This window comes from Chiroxiphia lanceolata, chromosome 6, assembly GCF_009829145.1.
Source record: "Chiroxiphia lanceolata isolate bChiLan1 chromosome 6, bChiLan1.pri, whole genome shotgun sequence".
NCBI lineage: Eukaryota > Metazoa > Chordata > Aves > Passeriformes > Pipridae > Chiroxiphia > Chiroxiphia lanceolata.
Window position 1 is genome coordinate 43,877,710 of NC_045642.1, and position 24,867 is coordinate 43,902,576.

The 24,867-nt window shown below is 38.2% G+C and overlaps 1 protein-coding gene across 29 annotated transcripts in view; it reads left to right on the forward strand.

The window, feature by feature from the left end:
• NRXN3 (neurexin 3) overlaps nt 1-24,867 on the forward strand; it is a 1,006,081-nt gene that overhangs the window by 880,562 nt on the left and 100,652 nt on the right. For 18 of the 29 annotated variants that reach the window (XM_032692472.1, XM_032692493.1, XM_032692469.1 and 15 more), the window contains 3 exons: nt 11,166-11,255; nt 16,136-16,195; nt 17,486-17,793. In XM_032692472.1, the coding sequence (XP_032548363.1) occupies nt 11,166-11,255; nt 16,136-16,195; nt 17,486-17,793 (458 nt within the window). Of the gene's footprint in view, nt 1-11,165; nt 11,256-16,135; nt 16,196-17,485; nt 17,794-18,568; nt 18,806-24,867 lie in introns of those variants that run through there. The other 11 variants (XM_032692495.1, XM_032692496.1, XM_032692497.1 and 8 more) reach the window with 2 other exon arrangements.

The window sequence follows — 24,867 nt, forward strand, 5'->3', positions numbered from 1 at the left end:
ATAAGCATTATCACCAAAGATTTCTGATAAATTTCTCCTTTGCTGGTCTAAGATCGTAATGGCTTGGGTTGGGAGGGACCTTAAAGATCATCTAGTTCCAACCCCCCTGCCATGGGCAGGGACACCTTCCATTAGACTACATTGCTCAGAGCCCCATCCAACCAATTACTGTTCGTGGTACGTAAAATGTAGCTGTATAATGTAGTGCAGAGAAATATGGAGACTAAACAGAATCCTGCTAGACAGTGTAGTGCAGTGAGATCCCAGACATTAATATATTTACATTTCTCTCCTAGGATAGTTCTGTTTCAGTTCCCTGGTCAAATAGAGTTGTTACATTTTCTTTCTTCTCTCTCTGACTCTCCCTCTGTCCCTGTCTTTCTTCCATCCACACATATGTGCACAGTAAGAATGAGCAAACAAACATCTGGCCTGAGGGATCAGAGGCTTGAACAACAACTTTGTGCTTTTCTGATCACATTGCCTGCAGAAAGAACAGTGCCAGCTGTAATCCCAAGTTGATATGGTGACATGTAGTGACAGAAGGGGCTCACAGATCCACATCAGCCTTCTCCCTGCTCACCGAAGGCACTGGAAAGCACAAAATCATTAGATTTCAATGCTGTGGACTGAAACAGAGCAACTGTATGAAAAGATGGTCAGAAATGGAAGGGGCCAGTCATAGAGCTTGGAGCCAGAAGTTCCCAAATCCCAGCCTTGGCTTTAGAGATGCCCTTCCCTGTGGTCTTGGGTAATGTTTTTATCACTCCGTGGCTCAGTTTTCCAATTAGTAAACTGGAGATAAAGCACCAGTATTATCTTGGATGTCCTGGAGAGCTTAAATGGCAAATATTCTACAATTCACTGAGTATGAAAATCTTTCTGGGCCAATGAATTTGTATCTTTGTCACTTACTGAGCAGCTTCCCTATGGTCAGCACTGTATTCATGGGAAAGGACTGTGCCTGCTCTAGTTGTATATTCAACTCCCCATATTATCTCTCTGATAATATGTGCACAGGGAAATGAGATCCAGAAACATCTGAAGGTTTCTAGTGGAGCCAACCCAGCTCCATCACTGCCAGCACTAGGGGAGAGACTGCAAGTCCTGCTGAAACTGATCCAATTCCCACATAGATACTGGAGTTCCTGTTGGCACCTTTCAACAAGGAGTCTTAGTTTTAGTGTAATGCCTGATAAACATAAAGAGGAGCCTTTCTTGAATGGGGAACACGGAGCACTGAGCTCCAAGTGGTTCTGCAGGAATCAGTGCTCTTTCTAATCATACAGCCATGCTGACTGTGTCAGAGCAAGCTAGCTGTCTACCTCAGTGCTTGTTTGCAAGGGTGTGATAGTGAGCCACTGACTCTTCATGGAGCAGGTATAAAGCCACAAATTTTCTTACCTTAGACCATGCACCGTGCAAAGGCAATTATACTGTTTTCAGTCTCACATTGCTCCTGAAAGCAAAATAGTTGCTGTCTTGTAGCTCCAATGCCTAGCCCAGAATATGTAATCTAGATTCAGTGTATCTCTGTCCTGTTTTTGCATAATACAGAAAACAGATAAGCAACCTCTAGATAAATGGGAATTAATAGAATTTAAAGTGTCAATACCAATGAAGTGCTTTTGGCATTTGGTTACTGATTCTTGTTCCCACTGGGCTATATAAATCACATCATGACCTTTCACAAGGGAATCAAAGAAGTAGGATGTGGGGACAGTAGCAGTAGATTTTATTCTGATCTCTGTTTGATATTTCTTTCTGCAGAATGAAATTTGTTCTTGTTTAAAATTGAAAGATCAATATGTAGTTTTAGTTGTTCTTTAATAGTCACTTTAGCCTTGGCTGCCTGATATGGTGCTTAATTTGGATCTGGTCAGTGAAAAAACCCAATTATTTACACATTCCTTACAAAACATCTCAGACATCTAGTAATGTAGACACCCAAATTCTTTCATATTTTTACAAAGGTTTAACTATTAACTGCTTTCTCTATACTGTACACTAATACAGTTTTCCAGTATAGCTCAAATGAGAACTAAAGCAGACTGCTTTTATTTCATGCCCATGGCCTCAGCCTCTATAGGGCTGAAATGATTCATATAATCTGCACATAAAAAATAAGACTTGACACACATTTTTTGCACTACTTTTTTTTCTTCTGCATGCTTGAAAAAGTTTGATTAACCTTCTTCCACTTTACTAGTCTGAGTTTTCTTTTGTTTTGTGAAAGACATCTACATACAGTGCAGTCAGGTGAATTATTTGTTCTGTTTAGTGGTAGAGCTTAAGGAAGAAGCAGAGAGGCTAAGGAGTATTAGGGAAAGTGAAAGGGAAATAGACTGGTGGAGTCACACCCTTTCGACCCCAAAAGAAGTTCAGCAGCCCTGCCCCTCTTGCCATCAAGCAGATGGAACAGACCAAGTGGATGGGGGGGAATGGAAACAGGTCGCTGGTTAGAGAGGTAAAAGAATCCCCTCCCAACCCTCATCACCTCCCCAGGTGCCCTTAAAGAACAGATATGAGGCCCTGGACCTGAAGAGTCAGGCAAATGACACTCAGGAAAAAGATCTATCTGGTGGGTCTCCTGGTTACACCCCGTCTATTAGGCGGATCACAACCGCAGCTATTAAGAAAAAAAGAAGAGTAGTTGTAGTCAGCGATTCCCTTCTGAGGCGCACTGATGGCCCTATATGCTGACTGGACCCATCCCATAGGAAAGTCTGCTGCCTTCCTGGGGCCGGGTTGAGGGATAGTAGCAGGAAACTCCCTGAGCTAATTTTGGCCCTCTAATTATACTCCTGAAAAAGCTGGCGGCCCACGGCTTGGACAGGGGCACTCTGTGCTGGGTCAGGAACTGGCTGGAGGGCCGGGCCCAGAGAGTGCTGGTGAACGGGGCTGCATCCAGTTGGCGGCCGGTCACTGGTGGTGTCCCCCAGGGATCAGTGTTGGGCCCGGTTCTGTTTAATATTTTTATTGATGATCTGGATGAGGGAATCAAGTCCATCAATGGCAAATTTGCAGATGACACCAAGGTGGAGGGGAGTGTCAATCAGCTGGAAGGCAGGAGGGCTCTGCAGAGGGACCTGGACAGGCTGGATAAATGGGCTGAATCCAATGGTATGATGTTTAACAAGACCAAGTTCAGGGTTCTGCACTTTGGCCACAAAAACGCCCTGCAGCACTACAGGCTGGGGACGGAGTGGCTGGAGGGTGACCAGGCAGAGAGGGACCTGGGTTTTCTAATCAACAGGAAGCTGAACATGAGCCAGCAGTGTGCCCAGGTGGCCAAGAAGGCCAATGGCATCCTGACCTGGATCAGGAACAGTGTGGCCAACAGGTCCAGGGAAGTGATTCTTCCCCTGTACTCAGTGCTGGAGAGGCCGCACCTCGAGTACTGTGTCCAGTTCTGGGCCCCTCATTTCAGGAAGGATATTGAGGTGATGGAGAGTGTTCAAAGAAGAGCAACAAAGAAGGGACTGGAGCACAGGCCCTCTGAGGAGCAGCTGAGGGAGCTGGGGCTGTTCAGCCTGGAGAAGAAGAGGCTCAGGGGAGACCTCATCACTCTCTACAACTACCTGAAAGGAGATTGGAGTGAGGTTGAGGTCAGTCAACCAGCAACCAGCAGTAGGACAAGAGAGCACAGTCTTAAGCTGTACCAAGGGAGATTTAGGTTAGACATTAGAAAGAAATTCTTTACAGAGAGAGTGATCAGACATTGGAATGGGCTGGACAGGGAGGAGGTGGAGTCACCATCCCTGGAGGTATTTAAGAAGAGACTGGATGTGGCACTTAGTGCCACGGTCTAGTTGACAGGGTGGTGTTGGGTCACGAGTTGGACTCGATAATCTCAGAGGTCTTTTCCAACCTGGTTGATTCTGTGATTCTGTAGTGCTTCTGTGTTAGAATTATCGAGGGTAAGGCACTCATTTTCTTGTATCCAAAACAGGATTGAAAGACTAATTAAAGGGAGGTTGAAATGTTACTGATCTTGTCCTGGGGCACAGCGGTGAATTAGATGACTTCTCCAAGTCTTCCTTAGTCTTACTAATGTTGTGGTAGCCCATGTTACCTATACCCTCTGGACAGACATTTAAATTCCTATCTCCTAGTTTGCCTATGAATTGCCCAATGATTTTGGACTGAATGGTGCTTTGCTTTGAATTAGGGCCCCAAGTTTTTTAGGCTAAAAAAGATCAGATAAAATAGAGAGTGGCAGCAGTGTAAAGCTTTTGGTTGAGGCACTAGAAACTTGGAAAGAACTCCAGTTGCCTGAGCAGCTTTTGCTGTTGTAGCCTTGCTTGCTAATTCTCTCTCTTATTTTTAGTACTTATGTTACCAAGACCTTGTTGTCTCTTGTCATGAGGGCAGTGAGCTGAGGAGAGTTGCAGTGTGAAGGTCAGCTTTTAACTCCAGTCCACAGTGAGATGAACGGAAGGAAAGGTGTTGCTTCCAGCAAACAATGTGATGAGAGGGAATTGAAGATAAATTCAAGGGCATCCAGGACTAAGGGGAAAATGAGGACAGTAAATAAAATGAGAATTCAACAGCAAAAGATGCAACTTCATTGAACAGTGAAGACAGAGGAAAAATATAATATACAAGAACTGAAGCAAAACTGAACAATGTCTATTCTTGAATCCCATCAAATGAAGTAAAATCCCAAGTTTGAGTTAATCTTCTATAGCACCCCTTGTTACAGAAGGCAAAATTGAAGGTTTGCAAGAATTTGTAGAGGGACAGACAGTTTGTGGTAGTTAGAAAGATTCCAGATCACCTGCCTCATAGTTATTTCAGTTAGCTTCATGGCCATCCCGTTTCATTTCTGTATAAACCACATGTGTGGTTTCAGATTTGGACTATTTTCAAGTGTTTTCTAAAAGCCACTGTAAGTAGAGATTTTTAATGTGTTTTGATTTTAATGCAACCATTCCTTATGTTACATAACATAAACCACAATATGGTTTTACAGTAGCACAACAAAATAAACAGCTATATATAAACAGACCTGATGCTAAAACATGGTCGTAGTGTTTTTATTCCTTTCTGATTTATGGAATAAGGTTTTAGTCCTACTAATATCCTCTAGTCCTTTATTAATAGTCTTGTCTCAATTTTCTGGTCGAATACAAAATATGAACAAATGGTTGTTGTACTTTGTAGATTTAAAACAAAATATGTACTTAATGGTATGTGAAAATGGGGCAATTCAGTATACTGCAATTTTTAAGCACAGCTGCCTGAAAACAGAAGTTGTTAAAGAGGTTCAGTATGTGCCAATCACAAACACACTTCAGAAACTTTTGTACCCTTTATTAGATATTAGGGGAAAATGATAGCTTATACATGATGCATGCAAGTTTTTTTTTCCAGGGCACACAGCATCAGCTCTAGGAGAGTTTTGGGGCTGAATTCAACTGAGCCAGTTTGTGTTAGTAGAGAATTTAGCCTTCAAAGATAAACTTTGCATGCTGTAGCAAGCTGCTTCTCTCCCATGATGTCAGTTAAGTGTATATCAATCTGATATGGGCATCCATAGAAACTCAAGGGGAGCTGGATTTAAAGGCTGCTGGGTGAACTGAGCTACCAAACACTGTTTACAAGCCCTTCTCCTACTGAAATTCCACCTACAATATGTGAAAAAAGAATAATTTTAAACCTTTAACACTGATATCAAGATGTTTTTTAAAATCAGTAGCATCACTGTAGCAGCTTTCATCTAATAACTGCTCATTAGATAAAATGTTTCATTCTTTTTAGAGACTTAGAAACAATGAAGAAAATGTTGCTGCTGTAGTGTCTCTTCATAGAACAGCCTTTGACTGTAATTTAGGGCAGAGACGAGTGTTTTCTGTGGTATTCTTTCTAGCATCTTCACAGACTTTTATTAGGTTGGATTAATATTCCACCTGAAAGTGAGTACTTTCTTTCTGCCTAGTGCAATTTGCTGGAGCCTTTTAGATTTTCTCTTTCACACTCAAGAAAAAGTAAATCATCATGATTTGTATCTAGGCCAAGAAGCAACATCTTTCAGAGCTTCAGTTGCTCTTTTACTTTCTTTGACTTAAGAATCCATTTTGGTTTAGAAATAAGCTTAATGCAATAAAGGTTGTTTGTTTTCTTAAAGAAACCATGAGCAGTAAAGCAAAACATCATCCAACACTGAAGGGTTTTCGAAGAAAATTCTCTTTTGCCCATGAGCAAACTTAAACTGTCTCCCCCTGGACTGTTGCACTGTATCAAAAGTATTTCCTGTGAGAACTGCTAGTAGCAATTAGCACAAACAAATTATTTTGATTTTTTTTTCCATTTTAGTTTGATCTAAATTGAAGTTTATCAAAAGCTAAAGTTCAAAGTGAATCTGATCTATTTATCTATATAGTCTGTGGAGCAAGGGTACAGAGGGCTTCAGAAAAAAGACAGAAGGCTGGCACTTATCACATTTAACAAATAGGTTCTGATTTTTATAATTGAGATGCCAGGTTTTCTTGGGGGAAAGAGGGAGCATCCAAAAAAATTAGAATTCTTGTGCCATATTCCTCTCCAAAGCATTTAGTCCTCAGGAATGTCTGTAGTATTTGAAATATTTTGAATATTAAGGTTAATCAGGATTCAAGAATCCAGAAGATTTCAAAATGTTACCATTAAAACCTTTGAGGTCATAAGAGCCTGGTTGCTTATCAGTTTGTTGGAAAACTTAGGACATGCAGCAGAATTTCTATTAATTGTGAATGTAAGTCCTGAATAAGACAAAAGATGTTTTTAAATCCTCGTCTTTCCATTTGGCTTTGCTGTAGAATTTTTACATGAAAAAGAAACATAAATAGGAGAAAGAATGCATTTATGGGGTATGGTTCTTTAGAAGAAGCTAAGTTGTTGAGCAGATCCTAAGTCATATTGATTAGAGGAATTTATTATGCAGTTGAAGGAAAAAGGAGGAAACTTATTTTAAATGAGCAGTTCCTGTTGGTACTTGAATCTTATTCTTGAATATTATTCTTAAGCAGCTAAAACGTATGGGAGGTAAAATATTTAGTAAATCACAAGTAGCAAAACTAATCAACACAATTTAACTCTAAAAAATTATATCCTGCAGACCTTTGAGACCCACATTGATTCTGAATGCAGAAGAATTATGGGAGTAAGAGTATTTTCTAAGATAAATTTAAATTACTGTATCCTGTGTATTCTATTCTGAAGTACAGCCTTGAATCAGAGCTGGAGTCAAAGAGAAAAAAGAAGGGATCTACATTAGTTATGTGAAGGGGTTGTTTGGATATGTGCATCATTCAGCTCTAGAAAGGAGTTGCATTGAGGTCACAAAAGGATTGTTAATGAAAATTTCTGTGCATGAAGATGGACAAGAACGCCCCTTAATCACATCATGGCTTGGTTATCAGAGGTCCAATTGGCTTACTTCATGTTGAACTTACATTACTTTGTGTTGCAAACCATGATATTTCCTTTTTGAACTCTCGTATCAAATGCTGTGTTTATTTTTTAAAAGTCAGTATTAATTTAGTAATTGTATTGTTTTAGTGGTTATATTTAATGGCTATCCTCAGCACCTAACAATGAAAAAATTGTTCTTTAACTCACTGTGGTAACTGGGTATATGAGTGAACACATTCTCATGCACATGTTTTATAAATCATTCTTACTTATGTCTGAAATAAAATTTAAAAACAAAACAAAAAAAATAGATCAGAAACTAATGTTGCAAATTAAACCTATTTGAATTTTCTAACGCCCTTCAATTTTTCATAGCTTTTAAAGGTATGATTTTTATATGTATTTTAATCTTACTGAATATATCTGCATAATAATAAGAATAATAAAATTAAATTAAACCTGATTTTAAAAAAATCCAATTTTTAAAGATGTGGTGGGGAATAGTTGTCGTTTCTGTCTTTCTTGAAGGTCTAGAGTTATATTATAAGAAATCCATTTTTCATTGTCATGTCTTCTTTGATTGTCCCACTTCCTTTTTTACCTTGATCTTGTTGGTCTATTCTTGTCAAATGCCCTACTTCTGAGAAATTTCAGTCTTCTACATTTTTTCCCTTCTGCAGTCAGCCTTCCACATCGAGGAAGAAGCACTCCATGCTGGCTTACTCTGGGGTTCCTTTCAACTTCCTTTATTCTGAAAAAGATCTCATTGCCACCAGGAAAAGGTTACTTATGCACATACCAAATGAAGCCAGAGGAGTTTTTTGTTGCTAGGAAATAGTGTTATAGAATTTTTTGGGGACTATGGAAAATGTGCTTACCCATCAATATTATATCAATGCACTCATCTAACCAGTAGTCCTAACTCAGTCCACTCTATAAAGTGGGGAATAACCTCCATTTCTACTGAAATTATCTTTCTCTATCACATGCAATATAGATGTGATAGTAGCCTCTCTGTAAGTGTTCAAGTCTGGGTTGACAGAGAAATTTAGGTCTTTAAGTGCCATTGAAATGCTTCCTGAGTATCTTTCAGGGCCTAGTACTCCTTTCTTATTAGACACACTGCAACAGAACAAAAATATCCTAAAGGAGATGCAGATTGTTTATGATGGCATTTACAAGACTTAGCTGGTTTGGTGAGCATGGATAAGTGTGTTGAGAAAAGGTCTAATGGATAAACTGAGTGCCTTGTTAACTGATCTTAAAAAAGAAATAGGTTTTGTAGTGAGCTTGACTTAATTTTGTTTCTGTTCTCCCCAAACCAGAGGGTCTGCTTCCCTGTCCAGTCAGTAAAAACTTCCCCTAGGCTTAAATGAACTTGCAAGAAAGGAAGCTGTCCTTTAGGTTAAGAAAGTGGAAAAACAACTGATCTGCATGACCTCAGCTTATATTAGTCATCAGCGTATTATGAATAAACAGATAAAATATCATTGTTTTGTTAATATTACTGTCTCTTTAGCTTTAGGTAGGGGTTTTTGTTTGACTTTGTTGTTTATATTACCTCAGCTGCTCTTTATCAATTTTTTTCTTGGACCCTGCACTGAATATGATTCAAATTTTCTGTTTAGGAATCTGTGTTCATAGAAGTACAGAACTGACTTTTTGTTGGTGCTGATATGAATTATGAGAGCTGGGAATGTACTTAGAGGTAACTTAATGTCTGTGAGTGACTCCAAGCCACCACAGTACATTATTTAAAATGATTTTATAAACTACTGATAGAGAGCATTTTCAATATTTTATCTTTTCCTTCTAGTTTATCCAAGTAACCAATTGTATATAGCAGGCATCTGGGGTGCAACAGAGAAATCGGAACATTAGTGTGTGTCAGCTGGTGCTTAATTAGATATTTCTATGATGGGGAATAGCAGTTTTCCACAATTAATCTGTTACAAGAATGGTAAAAAGTAGATGACTTTCCAGGAAAGTAATAAGGAATTGAGCCAGTAAAGCTGTTCCTAAATGTTTTTGCTTTGTTTTACCGATTGCCCCAAATAAGCAGCAAGGCTCCTAAATATAATCTTTATAGTTGGAGATATTAACCCAAATTTGAATTGCTGTTTTCTTTACCGCTGATCTTACAGAGATACAGATGATGACTAAGCTTAGGTTGATTCATGTGAATCCTTTTGGGATTATAGCTAGTGGGTTGCTTTAATGCCTCTCACCTGTTTCAGAAAGCAGTAACAAGATACTGCTGGAGAGCATGGCTGTAGTCAGCAGGTGCTTCATACAGACTGGCAGCATTTCTGAGCAACAGTGATGCAGTATGGATTATCAAACACGAGATTTACTAGTTATATTCTTTGCAGAATGGAGTTGTCTGCTGTTTACTGGGTGGACTGATATCACTTAGTAGTTTCTTTTTTTCATTGGTCTGTCTTTACATTAAAAAAGATTACAGCATCTGTTTCAGAAAGTCAAATATAAATGAAGCCACATTAGTTATTTATATGTGGGACTTTAAAGGCAGTATTGTAAATTGTACAGAGCAGTTGCTGACTCTTGGTCTGCCATTTATTTGAAACACATATTGAAGCACAACTGATCACTGAACTTCTGTTCATGGTAGCATTCCTTCTGTAAACTGGGGGCTTACTCCTTTTTCTACAGTAGTATAATGATACTTGTAAAAGATGCAGTCTTTTTATGCCTATCTGACTGAAAAGTTTTTGTAAAAATAATAATTAAAGCAAAAACCAGAATTACTCAGAAAGGGACTGTAGCTGAAGAAAATGAAAAAGCAGAATGATGGCACTTGTTCACTGTCACTCCTAACATCGTCAAACTGAGCTGCTACTTTCTACTAGAGATTGTCCCAACCCATCTGACCTGTACAATTTTCTAATAGCCAGGGAATTTGGACAGGGGCTTTGTGTGAATCCTCATCCTCTCTGTACAAGTAATAAGAGCTTTTCTCCTAAACACACTTTACTGGATAATTCTGTTATCCATCAACATGGAACAATGGAACTGTACTTGTCAGAATTTACATCTTGGCTAATTATTTCTGCTTTTATTTAAATTAGTTTTCAAGCTTCTGCTTTATTCTGGCAACAGGCCCAAGTCTTTGGTAACTAAACACGAGTCTTCACATATCCTTAATTAGCAGCTCTTCCTCTTTTTAAATTTTACTTCCCTTTTTTCCTGTCTGTCTTCCCATTCTTAGGGGGTTTTTTAAAACTAATTCTACTATGTCCTTTCAGCATCAATTTCCTATATTTTCTTCCTTTCTTTTTTCCTGTTTACTGCGTTTCTGGTCCTAACGTGTGTCTTCTACTAGTGCGAGAAGGTTTCTACTAACTGTGTTTCCGTGACTGACATTTTGTGCCATATCCTTATGCAATCGGATCTAGAGCCTGATCAAAATGTTTTAGCTCATGGCACTGAGTTCACTCAAGGTCTCACACAGACAAATTACACATGCCTTCTAACCAATTTGGATAAACAAACACTCTGAGGAGAATCTGAGATATCTTTTTCATGGGATTTAATTTCTTCGACCTTCCAGAACCTCAGGCGATTGGATGCATAACTATTCTCCACTTTACTAAAGATAAATCTCTCTCTTTTCAAATATATGTACATACATGCGCACTTCTTTATTTATAGCTAAATAAGGTCATAAAAAAACCCAAAAAATCTAGGATGTTTTTAACTATTTCATTGACTTTTCAGATTGTTTTTAAGCTGTTTTTTAAACTTTAAAGGCAACACTGATAGTGAACGGTTCCAAATGGTAAAACAGAAAATCCCCTTCAAATATAACCGGCCTGTAGAGGAGTGGCTGCAGGAAAAAGGTAACAGTCATTAAAACTTTCATTTTAAACCCATTTGATTCTAAACTCTCATTTTTAAAGCCTGCAAATAAATGTTTCTTAAATGATAATCGCCTGCTGCATAAATGACTGTTTTAATTTTCATTATAATTTGTGTCAGCTTCCACCTGCCATATGTTGATAAATCATGCTATAATACATTGCTATTAAAATGCAGTTAAAGGGACGAAAGTCTAAGCTTGCTAAAGTAGTAATGACAAAAAAACAAGCGAAAATGCAGGAGACATTTTCAAAAAAAAAAAAAACAAATGAAGAAGAATGAAGAGCAACAACATGTATTATGGCAATTTAACCACTGCATGATTTTCCTACTTTGATTTGGTTTTAAGATACATTTATATATTTATTATCGAAGCTTTGTTAAGAGATTTTTCAAATGTACTTGTTAAACCACTTCCTTTAAGTCCTTTTTTTTCTCATGAGTCTGATTAGCCACTATGGCTATGTATTTCCTAATCATATTAAGATAATTAAAGAATTTTAAAAAATGTTGTAAAAACCCCATTTTTTAATATTTTCATTTAAATTACAGTGAGGGAGACAGAGAAAGATGATTGTTCTGTCTGGAGTACAGTTTGAACACTCAAATGATGCATTTTTCTAAGTTATGGGTCAAATTTTTCCCTAACATATTCTCAGGCAGTGCTACTTAATTTTGTGGGTTTGCCTGGAGTAATTGGCCTCAGTTCAGCAAAAGACTTGTTAACATGAATAAGTCCAGAGGGTTTGAATGCAAGTTCTGCGCACAGTCCATGACCTGTTGAAATGAGGCTTGTGTCAGAACAATAATGTTTTCTTGTCAGGAATTTGGAGGGGAAAAAAGTCTTAGATGTAGAGCCCATTTCAAAGCCTGTTGAAGGTAAGAGAATAACTTACTGATTTTGGTAGGGTTTGGACTAGGCTCTTGGTAATACAGTGGAGTTTAAGTCAGGAAGCTCTTCTCCCTCTGTACTAAATGTGGCATTAAAAAAAAAATCACTGTAACTAACTCCTTGCCTTGAAATCTAGAAAAAGCAGAACACAATCTTCTCTTGTTTCCTTTTAATGAAAACAGTGCTAATAGAAGGGGGTGACCTTTGAACTCAGATCTTGCATTTTCTGTGCTGATTTAGACTATGGTTCTTAACACATCTTCCAAGAAGGAAAACCAATCTTTTGTAGGACTGGAAAAATATAATTTATGTTCTGTTTCAAATTTCTAACCTCAGCTGAATTAACAAATTGGTTTATCCAGTATGAATTAAGGTCAGAGATGATGTGGCTAAATACACTCAACATATTTTTATGTGAAGGGCCTGATCCTGCAAAGTGTTGTGCACACTCAGTTCCTGTTGACTTCAACAAAAGCTGACAGTGTTGCTCACTTTTCAGGTTTGGTCTACAATGGTGTAATGTTTATATCTAAAGCTAAAGTATTTTGAAAATAAGGCAAAAATATTTGTATAACCAAAAAAGAAATAGTTTTTTACCACCAGTTTTTTATGAACAGTTAATTCAGCTAATTTTTAAATAAATTTTAAGGTAGCAATAAACAGAAAATGCTTATTGAGTCTCAGTGGGTTGCCCTGTTAATTTACAAGATCAAACTAAAATAGATAAATAAAGTTTAACACTAAAAAGACAATAATTTTGGTAAGTCTGAATTGCTAAAGTCCCTTTAACACTAAAGACAATGATTGCCTTAATTTTGTTAAAACAGATGCATGTCTTAATTCCTTGATGCAATTCATGTGCTTGAGAAACCCACCTTTGTTTTCTTTTGGTTTGGTTTTGGGTTTGCTTTGATTTTTTTTTCCTTTTTGGTTTTCTACCAAATCTTTTATTTTATGTCACTGCTTCTCCAGGTTTGAGCTTAAAAGCATGCCAAGGCATTCCATTTGTAAGCCATCCTGAAGTTTTGAACTGAAGTCTACCTTTTGTGGATATTGATGCTTTGTTAAAAGACAATCACACATGCACTAGGGTCTAAAAGAGACAGTATTTGATTGTTCGGACACTCTCAAAGCACTGGATGTTTTTAGGCTAGAAGGGTAGAGCCATGTTTTTACTAAAGTGAAAGGAGATTCAGTCTTCCCACTTTGTGTGAGGGAATGACATTGTGCAGTGTAACAGCTGAGACAATATAGCTTTGTTCCTTCGTTCCAAAGTACGTAGACTTTTTCAGCAACTAAGGTACCACTCAAATTAAAAAATTACAAGAATGAGTGATTTATGTAGCTGTTCACCAACCTGCTCATCCATCTGGTCATCCATCTAACAATTAAAGTAACATGGAAACCTTCTATCAGAAGACTTTATAAAGATGATGAGTGAACAGGTAGCTTGCTATCAAAATGGAGCAAGATGGACTGATGGATGGAGGAGTAGATTCATCAGAGAGGCAGCATATAGAATAGCTGTCTTGCCCATATGAGTTCTTGGCTCGGGTGAGGTAAGATGAAACAATTTTTAATTGACATTTGGTACCACTACTATGTTATTCATAATAATGAAATAATTCATTCTTGGATAGCACAACATCTTTCTGAAGTGGCATCATTACTGGCTTTGGGGGGCTTTTAAATTTTATAAATTAATTGAAAATATTTTTAAGAGGAGCCTAGGTTTACAGTCTTGAATTGTATGAGTAATGAGCAAAATATTAAATGCTATTAACTTCACTGAGATTATGAATGTGAACATAAAAAGAAGTATTAGTCTTAGATTGTTCAACTTGAGTAGTCATAAATCCAGCAGATTTCCTTAGCAGAATACCTGCTGTCTGCTAAGGCACAGCTGTTACCTGTTCTGCAACTGGATGAGCTAATAAAGACCCAGAAGCATCTCATCAAAAGGACTGATCCCAGAAGTCCTTAGTTATTCAAATCTCTCTTACCTGTAAAGTCTCATTGATGTAAGTGACTGTACTTTTGAAGCAAGAACTATTAGTGTGAATTAGGATTTGCAAGATCAGGCCCTTTTCTGTAGTGCTACAGAAAAGTTACACTTCACTAAGATTTCTCTGTGATATTTTTAGTTGTAATTCAGTTTTCCAAATGAAGAAGTCAATGAGAGAGCAAACAAAGAAGCAAGAGCCTGAACTATTCAGAATATTTAAAAAACAACTCAAAAACTTAAAATATGGTCATAATTTATCTTTAGTATGACACTAAAATAGCAGTAGGAAGAGTTCTCTGGGGGTAGAAAGGACTGTAATTCTGCAGTCCTTACAGACCTAGTAGTATTTACTAATGTAAACAGTTCCTGAGTGAAATTCAGTGGCCAAATAAATTTTACTTAGAGGAAGAAAGGGCTTCCAATCAATATAATCAAAAAATGATTAGAAGAGACATACGGTGACAGAATTAAGTGTATATTCTCTCAACAGTTATTTTCTCATTCCATACGCATTTCCCTGTTGTCTTTATCCATGTGGATGCACACCATCTTAAAGTAAAGAATGAGGAATTCCGGTAGGTGACTGCAACAAGTGATTGTTCTTTTAGCAAACACAGTTCTAGTAGCAGTGCAGTAATCCTACATGTAGCATTAACTATATGGTGCAGTGCATGAATCCTGGTCTAGAAAACCACTGAACAAACAATGAAGATCCCACACACAATCCAAGTTCCTTTTTTACTAGAATGGGGTCACCTCCTTGGTGTACACTTTCTTTCAACATTTGAAGACACAAGTGAAGGCCCAGAATTGGAAACATGGCCTTTTTTTTAACCGTAATATGCTAACTCCTCATTCTTGAAAATAAAGCAAGAGATATGACAGACATGTCTAAAGCTGTGCTATGAGCTTGAGTTAGAATAGATGACATCCTGAGGAGAGTCGTAATCCTCCAGTAAAAGCGAGAGAGCCCCTTTTCTCTCCTGGCTTGAGGAACTCTCTTACCTGGAGCAGTAAAAATTCTCCATTCTCATTATCTTCCACCTTTTTCCCTTTGGCAAAAGATGAACAAAGATTCAGTATTGATTCAAAGGAAGAAAGAAATGGAAATGGAAGTAAACTTTTAACTGTCAGTACCTTCCATCCATTTTTAGGGATAACATCTCAAGATTAGTGAAATAACTCCCTGTTCTTTACTCATTTTACCTCTACTTTTTGGTATTCTTATCATGAGTGAGGTAGGAAGGAGGGAATAGAGGTGAGTGACATGTCTGGGTTCATACGAGCAGGGACAATACAGACAGAAATATAGTGCTAAAGGGAGGGAACATATTAGAAGGGAAAATGGCGTAGTAAAGATCTTACAGCATATCCATTAAAAAGTCCAAAGCAAAATAGGACAGAAAAAGAAAAGCAAAGTCTGAGAACATGGTATGAGAAAGGAGTTTGACCTTCTACAATGTACAGTGCCATTTCCTCTGACTCAGAGAGGAGCTGGGTTGAGAGGGCTGAATATCTTGACAGATACTGTTATTGGATTCTATTTTCCTCATAGACAAGAATAAAGGCTCTGTTTACATTCTGAGGATGTGTGGCTTCAGTGCATGTTTGTTGATGTTTTAATAGACATATGTTGCCTCTGGCAAGTTTAAAACCTCCTGAGATGCAGAATATCGCATCAGGTGTTTCACACTTTCCAGGGGAAGGATACCCTCCATTTTTATTTTTCATTTCCTCGTCAATGCAGTTACTCCACCCTGATCAAGTCCTAATTTTTCATTTACAAATCTGTGGCTGAGGAGCACAAGGGATGTGCAGCCCACCTCCACATGTCTGTGTGTTACACCTGTCCATACACTGTTACTTAGTTAGCTAGGGCCCTCTTTAGGGACGAGAACTACTTTCAGATACATTTCTTCTCTTGTCCCCGTTCTCTTCCCCGTGGTCCATCCTGTCACCATAAGATGATGCTACACCGCATCACCACTTGACTTCAAGACCCGTCACGACGACCACCAAAATTGGTGAGCTCCCCCTCATATTTTGATCTACTCTAACCACTGGCTGTGAAGGAATGAGCAGTGGGTTATAGCTTGTGCTTTGCTACATGGTGGCATTCTGCACCTCTTATCAGCTTGGACTAGACAGAGAAAATGGCGAGTGAGAACTGGAGAGTGGGAATGGGATGGGAACATGTCCTTTAAACTTCATAAAAATGGGAAAACACAATAAGATATTTGAATGATGATTGACTTGATGCTGCATTGATAATTCTTCTGAGCTCTATCCAGTCTGATTGTCTGCTAATTCAACAAATTCCAAGTGTCATGCCCCTAATCTTCTGAGGAATAGTGAAGTTATAGGCACTATCTTTGCACTTTGTGAAGTAATTTATTTCTTAACATGGTCAACTAGTGCAGCCTGAGATATAAACAGTATTTATAGGGCAGTCCAGGCTGAATGTGACAATGTAACAATTGGCAATTGTTACTAGATTTATTTTTAATAAATACATTTTTTATTACATATTAGACCACTTCTAACACTCGAGGTGTGACCTTGCTAAACCACATAACCTGCATCCGTTTGAATTTCACCATCTGTAAGAGAGGAGTCGCACGTTAGACATTCTGGGGCTTAACTGTCTGGAGCACTGTTATCTTCACTATTTCGAAAGCTTTGCTCTTTCAGAGACATCACAAATGTTTGCATTTGCTGTTTATTGAGTTTCGATTTGTGAGCCTTCACAACACAAACTTTACAGGTGGAAGTTCATGGCTGATACTGTCGTAAGATTCCTACTCAGTCCTTATACCACCATATCAGTTTTTTCTGATGTTTTTCTGTCTTCAAGCCACCCCTTAAAACAATTGCGTTAATAAAAGTATCTCTATGAGTTAATTCTATCCTTTAACAGTCAAAATAGAGGGTTTATTTATAGACTAAAGCCTGACAGGTACTGTAATCTGAATTGATAGTAGAAAAATGGCCACATAATGAAGTCCTATTTGTAGTTTAAAATGGGTCCAAGTCTAAAAGAGTGGGTTCAGATTTCTGAGTCAAAGCTCCTCCAGACTTTTGATGTGTGAGTGGATGTTGAAGTATGGGGTTTTAGGTGTTCTTGCTTTCAGGATAATCTTCCTTATTAATGATCTTTAGGCAGTACATTTCCATACTGTCTCTCTACAGTCATCATAATCACTACCAAAAATAAATCTACTTCTTTTTTGTATGTGATTTCTGGCCAGGGTTCAGTGTAATATGCAAAATGAAGGAAATGTCTGGCAATAATGTTATTCACCCCCCTTCACTAGGACGACAGTTAACGATCTTCAACACCCAGGCGCAAATAGCCATAGGAGGGAAGGACAGAGGGCGTCTCTTTCAAGGCCAGCTCTCCGGTCTCTATTACAATGGCTTGAAAGTGCTGAACATGGCAGCGGAGAACAATCCCAACATTAAAATCAATGGAAGTGTCCGACTCGTTGGGGAAGTCCCATCCATCTTGGGAACAACACCCACAACCTCTGTGCCACCGGAAATGTCTACTACAGTCATGGAAACCACAACTACGATGGCGACCACTACAACTCGAAAAAATCGTTCGCCGCCCAGCATCCAGGTGAGTCAATTAGTCTTCTGCATTTCCTTGGGTTCTTAATTAGTCTTGCTGCTCACTTGTAAGTTCGTGGAAGTCATATTCTCTGAATCAGGTTCCACGTAACTCTTTATTTTAATAATGTTGTGTAGGGTAAATCACAAAAAAATATTTCCTCCTGTGTTGGTGAACAAACAGCTGGATGAATTGTTATGGCACATGTATGGGGTAATGGGGACATGTTTTGCTTTTATTCTAGTGCAACCCCATTTATGTAACTAGGATTGCCCCACTGTGAACAAGAACATGCTTTTAACTGTTTCCAGAGTTCCCTATGTGGGGAAATGTATTCTATTCCTAAGAGAGTTACAAAGCTTAGTGGGGGTGGGTGTATGGTTATTTATTAATACGACAGTATGTACTGCTGCAATAGTGACGTTCGTAATGAGGAGAAAAGCAATGGAGAATTACTTCCAGTTAGAGTCATTTTTCATTTCCCCTTTATAGCCTTCCTGCAACGCTATCAAGATCAGTTTCTTGCAAAATGTAAATGTTCCAACCTATTTCGTAAAAATCATTCCTACAAAAAGTTAATTTCAGAGGTTCTGACTTAATTATGTTAATGTAGTTATTTCAACCCTAAATGTATTGGGTTTGGAACCACTTTCGTGGCAGCCAAAATATGGTACTGACTAGAAATAAACACCTTCAATTGGCTCTCCTTGTCCGTGCAAAGAAAAGAATCCTGTAAATGACCAATCTGAGCTGTGGATGAGGTTCTGAAAATTATTTATTTCAGGGATGTACTATCGTGTTATCAACTAGAATGAAACATTTGTTTTGAAATCATTAAAGAGATAGATGGAGCTACTGAAGAGACTCTAACAAAGGGCCTCAAAAATGGTTAAGAGACTGGAGCATTTCTTCTGTGAGAAAAGGCTGAGAGAGCTGAGACTGTTCAGCCTGGAAAAGCGAAGACTCATGGGAGATCTTATCAGTGTGTACAAATACCTGAAGGAAGAGTATAAAGACAACAGTGGTGCCCAGTGACAAGACCAAAGGCAATGGGCACAAACCAAAACACAGGACTTTCCCTCTAAATGTCAGGAAACATTTTTAATGTGAGGATGACTGAGCATTGGCACAGGTTGCCCAGAGTGGTTGTGGAGTGTTCATATTGGTAAATATTCAAAACTCGTATGCACATGGTCCTGGACAACTGGCCCTGGGCGACCCTGCTTAAGTAGGGGTTTGGACTAGATGACCTCCAGAGGTTCTTTCCAACCACAACTATTCTGTGACTCTGACTACCGTAGAATTTACAGCTATTAGATTAATTAATTCCTAGCCAAGGTTTAACAGTGGCCCCTTTGGTACTCTGTAAATCCAGATGGAAGCAGGACTGGAATTAATTGAGTTAGTAGCCTGAAAAACCCCATAGATGATTTATAAAGTCTCAGCCAAATGAGGGGAAATTATCCTAGGTTTGGTCACTGTTTGTCACAAACTTTGAAAGAATTACAGTTCTTTCTCTGCGATGATTAGCTCTAATTTTAGAAAAAATGTTTGTATGGTTACATCTCCAGAAGTATAAAGTCTGTGGTTCTTGTCCTTCCCTCTATAATTTCTAAAGGCAGTAGAACTGTGTTTAGCTATAGCAGCGTAACAGAGAGACCACTGGACCTTTTTGGGCTGGGTCAAGCTGGAAATAACACTGGCTTACTTAAAGAGGAACTCTTTCAGAAAGCTTCCTGCATAGCTTACATGGCAGCTCACTCAGCCTACAGAGACCATCGTGTACTGAAAGAGCATCAAGAAGATTTAATAAAGTGTCAAAGTGCTTCTAAAAACATGGTTAGAGCAGCGATTTCCTGGATACACATGCACCACAACAAATGGCCTCATCTCAGCTGATATTAAAGCAATAACTCTTTGACACTTCATGCTACCCGCTGAAAGAGAAATAAAGGTCAATATGTACCTCTATTACAACTTTCTGCATTTCAATATTGGGCCATTTTATTGCTGTCACAGCACAGATGGCTCGCCTTTCTTCCTTACTTTTGGTGGAATTTGATTCTGTCAGCTTAAGTTGCATTATTTGTGTGGTGAAAGTGAGAAGAAATTGTCTTTTTCTGTTTGGGCAGTATCTCCAGCCGTGGTTTTTCAGGTACCTAATGGTTATTTTATCTTGCTTGTGTTTGACATCACCATCATCATGCCTGCTTACAATTTTAGATCTAAGTGGTGGAAAAATCTAATAGAACAAGTTTGTTCGTTGGGGGACATAAAATATAGCTACCTAAGGCTATGAACAGTACAAATACAGTTAGTTATTACCTTGTTCCAGCTTTCTCTTCTCTTTTCTGTTCAGAAATGAACAATTTTTCTTTGCTTTCAAGGTTGTTCGAAGTTTAGCCTCTTCTCTCCTGATTCTGATCGGCATGATTCAGGCATTTTTTTGCTTGTTCCTTATATTTGATCGTAAGAATCTTTCTGATTTCCGGTACCATACACAAGTCAACAGCAGGTTGTTCTTCCAATCCCATGGAACTCTCCTGTCTCCATGATGCATGTCAGAAAGTTGTCAGAGGTTAGGCTGATTATGGTCTAAGGCAGCTGTTTATCAAGTCAATCCATGCTGTCACTTTTTTTTTATTTCATTATCCATGTTTCTGTACCCATGTGTGATATCTAGTTTTGTACTAAGATTACAGACTCCTTGGGTTCAAAATGTACTTTTTATTCTGCACATGTAAATTACCTGGCACAGAATGGTTCTGACCCATTATGGAAATACCAAACATGATACATGTAAAAAATGCAACACAGCAAGAATCAGGGTAAAGAATTATTATTCTTACTCTATTAGGAGTATCTGTGCTATTTGTATTACTCATTTTCATACGTAAGTAACTAAAACTTCTCCTTTTTGAAACACATATAAAGCTTGTGCAGCATAGCAAGTCTGTAATCCCAAAGTGATACAAAATCCAGGGGAATTTCAGTAGGATTTTGATTTATACAAGACTTGTTAAGGAATTACAGAAGAGCATGATAAGTGCAAAGATATCTTCTGTTTGTAGAATACACTAAGATACCTCCTGCAGTTAGGTAGTCTGAGTACTGACAGAAGTGTTTTAGAGCACAGTTAGACTAAAACAGTTGGGAAAATGAAGTGCCTTAAAAATACACAGTATTAGTTCAGACAAATGACATGCTCCAGTCTGTGAAGATCCCAAGCATGGTACATAGTCTTGGACAAACAACCAAGACAAAGGGAATTGAGAGAATATTACAGGAAATACCCAGTGGCGATGAAATTAGCATTTGAAATGTCTCTGTCTTTTTTTTTTTTTTTTTAATTTATACTAACATTTCTACAAGGCAGTGAAACTCAGATCAGTGGAGGACAGGCAGGATTTGAGTGAGAAACAGTTGAGATGTATGGCTATGCTCTACTGCTGGGAAAATTTCTGTGATTCAGAGAGGCCTCGAAGGAAGATAACAAGAGCTGACCTTTTCTGTTAAAGGAAAATAAGGAAGAAAAAGGTGTTTCAATTTGTGTTTGTTTCAGTGAGTCGCAAGTGGTGCTTGTGCTCTGCTGTTCCTGAGTGGAAGCACTGACTTGACTTTCTTACACATGGTTTTGTTCTGGATTTAAGTACAGTCTGTTCAGAAGTGACGTGTTGTACTAAATTCTTGCTGCCTGTCTCAGGGCCCTGTAACACTAGACTCTTCTGTGATAATAATATCCTCTCAGGGACTTCTGCTTTGCCATGTTACCCCACAAAGACCTCAAAGACAATCTGTTAACTTTTAAGTGTGGTACAGTAGCATGCCATGCAAGCTGCTATTAGATAAGAGTCACTGTACTGAGCCACATCACATTCTTGCAAGACTGTCATATTTCTCACAGTGTTACTTCATTAGTTAAAGGTCCTGGAATCCCACATGTCCCTATTTCCTGATTTAGAACACAGCTTCAATTATTAATGAAGTACTACAGAGATTTTTTTTGTTTGGGAGACCTCTGTGAAAACAGGTTAAAGTGACACTCATTCTCTTGGCTTCTGCTTCCATGTCACTTGCTTATGTGGTCAGAATTCTTTTTTGTGAGTTGCTGTTCAAAGCTTTTTTGGAGACTCTCCATATGCTTTTATGTGGCATGTTCTGCCTGGTTCACGGCTGGGTCATTCAGTTTTCAAACAATTTGTGCAAAGATATCTTTAAAGTTAATTACTAAGTAAAGCTAGTCTAGAAAGCATGTATCATGATACATATCTTCCATTCAAAACACATCCAGTTCAGCAAATCCAAGAAGAGAACCACTCCAGGTAATCTTCCATGTAATCTTCTGAGGCCCACTGACCTAGGGCACGTCCCTAATATGCTGGTCTATGGCATGGGTTGCTGGGACCCAAGATAAAACACTTTTCTGTGAAAAAGAGATCAGAATCCTTCTGGGAGGACAGATGGACTTCTGGTTATGCTCTCCATGAGGAACCAGAAACTATGTGCCCTGTTACATAGCCAGGGCATGCCTCAACCTCTTGAGATGAGGATAATGACACCAAACTGTTCAAGCTGTACCTTGAAGTGACAAGCATAAATTACTTGTGGATGTTTTCAGCTATGATCTTACAGCTATAGAATGACAGTGTATGATATATTATATGCAGAACGTTCTCCCTATGGAATAGAAGAGGGGATCTGCCCATCATCCATATGGAGAGTCCAGCCCATTGACGTGGCTTAGGAAAGGTTCTCAACCTTTATTTTTAACCATTAGGCTTTTCAGCCTTCTAACTATGTTTTCTATTGAGGGTCCAATAATCTTGATTAATGTCTTTCCATAACATGCAGCTCCAGGCTAAATCCTTCCTTACAGTGTATATCACAAAGGAAAATAGCACAGAAGATTTGTCAGTCTAATTAGACTTTCACTGTCAGTAAGACAAATAAAATTGTCTCACCCTTGGTCTTACCTAGGTACTTTCTTTTACAGCCATAGATAATAATTTGGTGGAGAAAGAAATTGGCCTTTAATTTGGTTTTTGCTTCTTATAAGTCACTAGTGACATTTTCATCCCAAGACTGCAAAGCTCTAATGAAAAAAGAGGTTTTGATGAGTCTCTGCTTTAACGACTGACTTCATTGGCCCATTGGTACAACTGAGAATTACACAGTATGGCTCTCATCCCTCCTCTTCTGCTCGTTCCTCCACTATTTTTTCTTAAAGAGACCAAAGCCCCCAAACTTTAACCATGCTTCAGAGTGGAATCCTTTCTCCTATACTACAGTCCTGCATTGCTGCAGTGACATTCATAAAATGGCATTTACTTATTCACAGTCACATGTCTTCTGTGCTGATTAATTGCTAACGTGCTTTGAGCCGAGAAAGAAAGCAAAGTCTGGAAGCAAGAATCCAAATGTGGGATTGAAAATTTACATGCAGACTATTGTTCATGTAGGTTACAGAGTTACTAATTCAATAATACCAAATGACCTCTAAATACTTCACAAATACGTAGTACAGAAATAGATTTAGTGCACACTGAAATACAGAATCTTTGGTGTGTAATGTAGTAGCTATCTAACCAGAAACACATATATGATATGATAATGTTCTGTATGTGAGCATTAGATGTGCGAGTGGTGTGGTGTGTTTAAATTATATTTATTGATGTAGTGTTCAGGATACTCAGATTACCTATAAAGCTCGTATAATCTAAATTATGACCCTGTATTTTCATTATTTCATCCACTTTTGTAGAAGACAGTTGTGCTGCACTTCTGAAAGTGCTGTAGTGAGCCAGTTTTCTGGAAGTACCATAGTGAGCCACAAGTTCCGTACCCATCAAAAAGAAGAGTGGGATTTTACTGTAATATTATTTTTCCAACCTACACTCCCAAGTGCTGACAAGTACTGATGATGAAAATAAACTCAGCCTTGTATTTCTGCTAAGCACAATTACAGTAATAAAGAATATTGTGTTTGTAAAACAGCTCATGCATGTGCTGGTGTATGCTCAGTGTATGCTGTCATTTGTTGACGTTATCACCAGTGGTATTTGAACATTTAACTTAGTAACCATTGTCAGCTCCAAATGGATATGTCTCTCTCCTGACTCCACGGAAGGGATTTGATTGAATGTGGCAAACTTGAGAGCCGCAAGTTGACACATAGTATGATTTCTCAAAATATAGGTTACACTTATTCTTTGGATAACCTGTTTTTATATAGTAGCATTGCCAAATAGTCACTTCAGCCATTCCTGTGTGTGTTCTGCTGGACTCCACATTGTCTTTTTATTTCTTCAGTCTAATAGTTTATAGACGGTCCAAGTTCCCTGATTCATTTATACAAGGGTTAAGATCATATTGCCTCTAACTTGCAGATCAGAGCAATCATTTGGGTCTTGCAGGAAAATCTAAACCGGTATTTTTGGCACATGTACCCAGTTCTGCTCTACTGTGAATTTTGGAAATGAAGATTTGACCCAGCATGAGAAGGGGGAGGGGAGGAGGGGAAAGCAACTGGTCTAGCACTTTTCTAGAATTTCATATTTTTTTTAGATTTTTTCTCTAATTTTTTTTAATCTTGATGAAGAACTTATTGAAACTTTTACCTGCTTTTAGGTGACCAAAAAGCACACTGTTTTCCTTAATAAAAGGATAAGAAGCTGTAATAACAGCTGTAGTAAACTGATACCTGCCTTCTTCAGGCAGGTAGGCATACATTTCTCAGAAAATAACATTATAACATCGGTGTGTACTTTTTTTTTCAGACCACAGTATCCCTTTGTGCATTTAGATGTGTCATTTGCCCTGACAAAAAGAATTCTTGAAAGTCACGTGGAAAATTACTTTCAAAATCTGATTAATATAGTACTCAGGAAATAAGTTGACCATACATTTGATCCCAAGCCAAAAGAAAGAACAGGACAAGTGTGTTGTTCTAGGGTGGTTGTGTGGTGACAATATATGATGAAGAGATCCAGTACTGCAAAAGCAACTACTTAGGAATAAATGAAGTAGAATCAATGGTTATAACTCAAATATAGTTGGAGGATTTGCTCATGTTTTGTTATAGCA